This window comes from Chiloscyllium plagiosum, unplaced genomic scaffold (genome assembly GCF_037043375.1).
Source record: "Chiloscyllium plagiosum isolate Xiang-an unplaced genomic scaffold, Cpla_swu_hap1 HiC_scaffold_33, whole genome shotgun sequence".
Lineage (NCBI taxonomy): Eukaryota > Metazoa > Chordata > Chondrichthyes > Orectolobiformes > Hemiscylliidae > Chiloscyllium > Chiloscyllium plagiosum.
This window is the reverse complement of record NW_028270171.1, coordinates 28,691,714-28,699,114: the sequence shown is the minus strand read 5'-3', so window position 1 is coordinate 28,699,114 and position 7,401 is coordinate 28,691,714. Positions and strand designations below refer to the sequence as shown.

The 7,401-nt window shown below is 53.4% G+C and overlaps 1 protein-coding gene across 1 annotated transcript in view; it reads right to left on the bottom strand.

Moving 5' to 3' along the window:
- Positions 1-2,415: 2,415 nt before the first annotated feature.
- rrp7a (ribosomal RNA processing 7 homolog A) overlaps positions 2,416-7,401 on the bottom strand; it is an 11,790-nt gene continuing 6,804 nt past the window's right edge. Inside the window, exons 4-8 of the mRNA XM_087978057.1 lie at positions 7,138-7,345; positions 5,816-5,939; positions 5,302-5,399; positions 4,699-4,897; positions 2,416-3,098 (exon numbers count right to left, since the gene is read on the bottom strand). Coding sequence (XP_087834183.1) covers positions 3,013-3,098; positions 4,699-4,897; positions 5,302-5,399; positions 5,816-5,939; positions 7,138-7,345 — 715 coding nt within the window. The 3' untranslated portion in view covers positions 2,416-3,012. The remainder of the gene's footprint in view (positions 3,099-4,698; positions 4,898-5,301; positions 5,400-5,815; positions 5,940-7,137; positions 7,346-7,401) is intronic.

Genomic DNA, 7,401 nt, shown 5'->3' with positions numbered 1-7,401 from the left:
ATTCACTCGATCTATCCTGTCTATACCTGACATGTGCTTCCTTCTTTTTCTTAACCAAATCCTCAATATCTTCAGTCATCCAGCATACCCCACACCTACCAGCCTTTCCTTTCACCCTGACAGGAATATACTTTCTCTGGATTCTCATTATCTCATTTTCCAGCCGTCCCTTTACCTGCGAACATCTGCCCCCAACCAGCTTTCGAAAGTTCTTGCCTAATACCGTCAAAATTGGCCTTTCTCCAATTTAGAACTTCAACTTTTAGATCTGCTCTATCCTTTCCATCACTATTTTAAAATGAATAGAATTATGGTCGCTGGCCCCAAAGTGCTCCCCCACTGACACCTCAGTCACCTGCCCTGCCTTATTTCCCAAGAGTAGGTCAAGTCTTGCACCTTCTCTAGTAGGTACATCTACATACTGAATCAGAAAATTTTCTTGTACGCACTTAAATTCTTCTCCATCTAAATCTTTAACACAATGTTATACTCACAAAACTCCAAGTTTGTCAAACACTTGCAATTCAGAAATCTATGCTGACTAACTGCTCAGTCAGATTCTAATATTTCCTCTTGCTCTGATGAAAGGCTGGTAGCTCTGTAGTTCATTTCCTGTCTCACTCCTTTCTTAAATAAAAGGAGGGACATGCTCCCTTCCAATCTTTAGGAAATACTCCAGAATCTGTAAAACTTTGGAAGATAGACGATGCATTGGTGACTTCTCTATAGCCACCTCATTCAACATTCTAGGGTGAAGGCCATTAGATCCAGGGGCTTGTAGAGATATCTTTGCAGCATCCTTGAACATGGGGCAAGTCCCAGAAGACTAGAGAATTGCTAATGTTGTCCCTTTGTTTAAGAAGGGTAGCAGGGATAATCCAGGTAATTATAAACCGGTAAGCCGGACGTCAGTGCTAGGGAAGCTGCTGGAGAAGACACTGAGGGATAGCATCTATTCCCATTTGGAAGAAAATGGGCTGATCAGTGATAGGCAACATGGTTTTGAGCAGGGAAGGTCATGTCTTACAAACCTAATAGAATTCTTTCAGGAGGTGACAAAGTTGATTGATGGGGGAAGGGCTGTAGCCGTAATATACATGGACTTTAGTAAGGCCTTTGATAAGGTTTCCCATGCTAGGCTGATGGAGAAGGTGAGGTCACGTGGGGTCCAGAGTGTACGAGCAAGATGGATGGAGAACTGGTCAGTCAGTGGGGCACAGAGGAGTAGTGGAAGGGAAGTTCTCAAAGTGGAGGCCTGTGACCAGTGGTGTTCCACAGGGATCCCTGTTGGGACCACTGTTGTGGATCTGGAGGAAGGTGTAGGTTGCCTGATGAGCAAGTTTTCAGATGACACGAAGATTGGTGGAGTAGCAGATAGTGAAGGGTCTGTCAGAGAATACAGACAGATTGGAGAGTTGGGCAGAGAAATGGCAGATGGAGTTCAATCCAGGCAAATGTGAGGTGATGCATTTTGGTAGATCCAATTCAAGAGTGAATTATACAGTAAATGGAAAACCCCTGGGAAAGCTGATGGACAGGGAGATCTAGGTATTCATGCCCATTGTTTCCTGAAGTGGCAATGCAGGTCAGTAAAGTGGTCAAGGCGGCGTAAGGCATGTTTTCCTTCATCGGAAAAGGTATTCAGTACAAGAGTTGGCAGGTCATGTTACAGTTGTAGAGGACTTTGATTTGGCTGCATTTGGAATACTGCGTACAGTTCTGGTCGCCACCTTACCAAAAGGATATGGGTGCGTTAGAGACGGTGCAGAGGAGATTCACCAAGATGTTCCCTGGTATGCAGGGCGCTAGCTATGAAGAGAGGTTGAATGGGATTACTTTCATTGGAAAGACAGAGGTTGAAGGGGGGAACCTGACTGAGATCTACAAAATCATGAGAGGTTTGGCAAGGGTGGATAGCAAGACACTTTTTCCACAGAGTGGGGGACTCAATTACTAGGGGTCATGAGTTCAAAGTGAGGGGGCAATGTTTAGGGAAGATATGCGTGGAAAGTTCTTCATGCAGAGGGTGGTGGGGATCTGGAACGTGTTGCCAGTGGAGGTGCAGTGTCATTTAAGATGTACCTAGACAGATACATAAATGGACAGGGAGCAAAGGGACACAGAGCCTTAGAAAATAGGCGACAGATTTAGACAGAGGATCTGGATCGACACAGGCTTGGAGGGCTGAAGGGCCTGTTCCTGTGCTGTAATGCTCTTTGTTCTTTGCAATGCACCAGTTTTCAACCCCATTAATCTCGACAGCACCATCTGCTCATTAATACCAATTTCCTCCATCTCCTCATTCGCCCTCGGCACTTCGATCTCTAATTCTTGGAGATTTCTTAGATCCTGGTCAGTGATAAACAAACAAACAAACAGTCACCTCTGAACTGAAATGACCAGAATGATACAAAATTTAAGAAATTACTGGATTTATTTATAACAAAAAATCTTGGGGATTCTAAACCATATCTTGGAACAAAAAGCTGAAACATCCAGAATACACAATGTGGACAGGAAACATTTCAATCTGCAGGAGACAGACATCTCCCATTCCAAATAAAAGGGAATTGAAATCAATCCAAGCCCATTTTGATCACTGCTGATCCCAGCTCCTGCCGTCAGGTTGACTCTTAATCTGTTGAAGAACGTGACTATTTCCAGCAATGTGGACCATCCCAACAGGCACACTGTTCCACTGGCAGCTATCCAGAGGATGTGGAACAGGATGCCTGTCACCGCAAGGAATGAGAGGAGGAATATACAAGGCTGGTGGCTGACTGTCGAGTCACACTGCCCCCAGGATCTTAACCCAGGCAGTGTATGAAGCCCCAATCTCTCACCCCCTGCCCTGGATTTTTTTTCAGTTGAGAGCAGACTCAGAGATACCACGTTCAGAAACACAGCCAACCATGCCCTCCCCCACCTGCTCAATGACCAATAACAGCCCCAGTCCCCCTTTTGCCCCTTTCCTACCCCCAATACGTCAGGCTCGGATAGGATGCGGGACCTTCAATAGGGTTTGAATTTGCGCTGGGCTCTCATTAGAGCAATCTTCTGTTTATCCTCCTCAAATTTCCTCCGAAGCTGAGCGATATCTGGGAAGAGAGAACCCCAAAACAGCACAATCAGGACCAGTCTCCCAGACCAGGCCTGACAGTGACATCCCCTGACTCACCCACACCCCTGCCTCCAGTCAGACCTCAGGCGCCTGGAGACACACACGCCTCAAACACTCCATCGCACGCCCTAATCCTCACCCCTCCATTGCCCCGTTACACCCACACCCTGCCCCAATGCCCCTCACCCCGTGCCAGATACCCCACCCTCCCTCCCGCCCTAGCCATGACCCCCTGGTACCATCGCCCCCCCCCCCCAATCAACCATTACCCCCTGGCGCCGTTCCCAACCCCATGACCCCATGGTGCCGTTCCCCCCCCACCCCCATGACCCCCTCTCACCCTCTCCCCATCCATCGCATGACCCCCTCCCCTGCCCCATGACTCCCTCACACCCTCCCTGCCCCCCGGCGCCCCCATGACCCCCGGCGACCCCCCCATAACCCCCACTCACCCTCCCTCCCCCCCATGACCCCCTCGCTCCCTCCCCCCCAATGAACCCCTCGCATTCTCCCTCTCCCCCATGACTCCCACTCACCCTCCCTCCCTCCCTCACCCATGACCCCCTGGCGCCCTCCTTCACCCCCCCTGCCCATGACCCCCTGGTGCCCTCCTTCCCCCATGACACCCTTCGCACCCTCCCTGACCCCCTGGCACCCCCCCATTACCCCCTCGCGCCCTCCCTGCCCCTCCCCCAAGACACCCTCACACCGTCCATTCCCCTCCATGACCCCCTGGAGACCCTCCCGATGACCCGCTCGCGCCCTCCCGCCCGCACCCTCCCTCTCCCAACCACCCCATGACCCCCTGGCGCCCTCCCTCTTCCCCCGCCCCATGACCCCCTCGCACCCTCCCTGCCCCCCCATGACCTCCTCCCTGCCCCCCCATGACCCCCTCCCTCCCTCAGGACTCCCTGGCATCCTTCCTGCCCCTCACCCAAGACCCCATCGCACTGTCCCTCCCCCTCCATGACCCCTTCGCACCCTCCCCTATCACTCCCAGGCACCCTCCCTCATGACCCCCCCAGTGCCCTCCCCTCCACCCATGACCCCCCGGCGCCCTCCCCCCCTCCATGACCCCCCGGCACCCTCTCTCCCCCCCCCCCCCCCCCCCTCCGAAATTTGCCAGCCTGGCACCCTCCTCCCCGCCCCAATTGACCCCCTGGCACCCTCCTCCCTGCCCCCACAATTGACCCCCTGGCACCCTCCTCCCTGCCCCCACAATTGACCCCCTGGCACCCCCCCCCTCCACCCCCCAATTGACCCCCTGGCACCCCCCCTCCCCGCCCCCCCAATTGATCCCCTGGCACCCCCCCTCCCCGCCCCCCCAATTGATCCCCTGGCACCCCCCCTCCCCGCCCCCCCAATTGATCCCCTGGCACCCCCCCTCCCCACCCCCCCAATTGATCCCCTGGCACCCCCCCCCCCAAATTGACCCCCTGGCACCCCCCCCTCCCCGCCCCCCCCAATTGACCCCCTGGCACCCCCCCCGCCGCCCCCCCAATTCACCCCCTGGCACCCCCCCCCCCAAATTGACCCTCTGGCACCCCCCCCCCCCACCACCACAGTGAGTGACTCACGTTCCCGTTGGCTCTCTCGGTGCTGCCAGCTGTAGAAGTTGAGCAGCTCTTTCTGAGCGCGTTTCTGTTTCTCCCGTTGGATCAGCCGCAGGTTTCCCGCCTCAGTCCGGGGGATCCCAGGACGCCGGCCTCTCCGGGTCACCTTCACCCAGCCGTCCTCATCGGGCACGCCCTCCTCCACCTTTGCCATTGCCTCCAACTGGGAACAAAGAGCAAGTGACCCGGACCATTCCCCAGCCAGGACCCCAACCCCCAATCACCAAAACACTGCACCCTCACCCTGCCCACCCCATCACCGCTACCCCTCACATACACACACATGCGCACACCCCACCCCCTCACAAACCCCACCCCCTCACACACCCCACCCTCACACACACGTGTGCACACCCCAACCCGTCACACACCCTACCCCCTCACACACCCCACCCCCAATGAGAGTAGACCCCTACCCATAAACCATAATCTCCTCCCCATCCAATAGACGCCCCACAACAGCCCACCCTCCATCACCCCCAATCAACAGAATCCCCTCCACCTCCACCCAATCCACCAGACCCACCCCCCCAACACACAACCCCGTGCCCCCTCGCCCCCGGGTACCTTGGCCTGCTTCTGGTCATACAGCTCCATGAACTGATCAATGTCATCCTGGAGATCCTGGGGGTCAGTGATCCGGGAGCAATAATCCTCTGCCCATTCTGCAGGAAGGAGACAGACAGTCACTGCTGCCTTCCCATTGGCTGCCTCAAGGTCCAGACTCCCCATGGGAGCGGTTACACCACCACCCGGGACCCCCACCACTCACTCCCTGACCCCCACTGATACCTCCCCTCTCCCCAGCTAACTGCTGTCCTCCTTCTATACCCAACAAGCCTTCTCCATGACCCCACCTGCTCTCACCCCCCCCCCCCACCACAGCCCTACTCCTTCCCCTCAGCACCCCCCCCATCGAACCAACTCCCTCCTCCCCCATTCTCTCATCCTCTTCCCTCTCCACTTTTACCTTTCCCTCCTCCCAAATTGTCACAACCCCACCATGCTGCCTCTCCCTCTTGCACCGCTCCCACTCCTTCCAGCTCCTGTCAGCCCCCTCCAGCCTGGGCTGCTCACTCACTCTGAAGGCCCGTCCTGAGCGGGTGCTGAGTTGTGTTCAGGACCCAGGGCTCCTGGGTTTTCAGGGACACGGCACGTTTCGCTGCAGCTGAGCTCTTAAACACCACGTAGGCCACTTGGAAACCCTGCGATGGGGAGGGAAGAGGGGGGTCAGTACAGCAGCTCCCCAGGTCACCACGCCATGGATCCCAAACTTTCAGCTACCCCACTGTGGCTTGGGACTGCTTCCTACAGGTTACAAGCCGATATCTGGTCAGCATGGACGTGTTGAACCAAAGGGTCTGTTTCCATGCTGTACATCTCTCTATGACTATAAGTCTAGCTTGCCATTTTAGATCTTGGCTAATCATCTCTTTAATGCCACTTTCCTGCACTCTCTCTCAACGTCACTCATCTGCAGAACCCTGTTGAGTTTTGTCTTGAACCTCCTGGCAGTCCTCCAGATTGAGAGTTCCAGTCTGGAGTTGACCCGTACATAAGTTGGAACTCAATGTGGGACATGTCAGATTTGTAAAATTACACCTGTGTGACATTGCATTTGTAAGTACAAGCGTTCGTAAACTGAGACTTCCATATTCCACGATTACGCTTCCATGGCCCTCAGAAATTGAGAACTCCCAAGGATTCACCACACTCCAAGTGGAGAAATTCTTCCCCATCTCAGTCTTACACAGCCTGATCCTTGTCCTGAAATTAATGTCCTGGGTTCCAGACAACCCAACCAGGGGAAACATCCTACCTACACCCACCCTGTAAGAATTTTTTAAATTTCATTTCATTTACCTTTTATTCTTCAAAATTCTAAAAGAATACGGACTAGTTTCCTTAACCTTTCCCGATAATCCATCCTGCCATACCAAGGATTAATCAAGTGAGCCTCCAGTGCACTCAAAAATAAATACGTGCTTTTTTTTGGAAAAGATGACCAAAGATGCACACAATACTCTAGCTGAGATCGGTAGTAAGCTATCTTCATATTCAGATTGCCCCAAAATGAAGGCAACATATTATTTACTTAATTGCTTGCTGGTCCTTAGAGATTCGTAGAGACTGGTCACCCAGATCCTTTTGAATGTCTGCATTTCCCAACCCCTTCCCATTTAAGAAATATTCGACCTTGTTGCATTTTTTTGTAAAATGAACAACTTATTCACATCCTATTCCATTTGCCATGCTCTAGCCTAGGCCCCAAATTCACCTCAGCTAATCCTCCAGTGAGAGACTGATTATACGGTTACCTACCGTGACCCTGATCCCATCCTCCATAGGGCAGTAAGGGAACAGCAAAGCCTGCATTTGGAGGAGGAGTAAACCCGAAGATACCTGTGCAGGTGGCCCTGAGAAGAACGTTGATTCCTGGGTCTTGGATTTGGAGCTTGGGCCTGGCTTCTCCTGTAGTGCCACCGAGGTGACGGGGCCACACTGTGAGAACAACCTGTGCACACATTCCTGATGGCAACACACAAGGACCACACACACACCGTTATACCAATACTGCTCAAATAAAGTAACAAGTGAAAACACTAACCCACTGTACGTTCAGAAATAACCAGCCATGCAGAGGCTGATCAGCCCAGTGCCCTCATC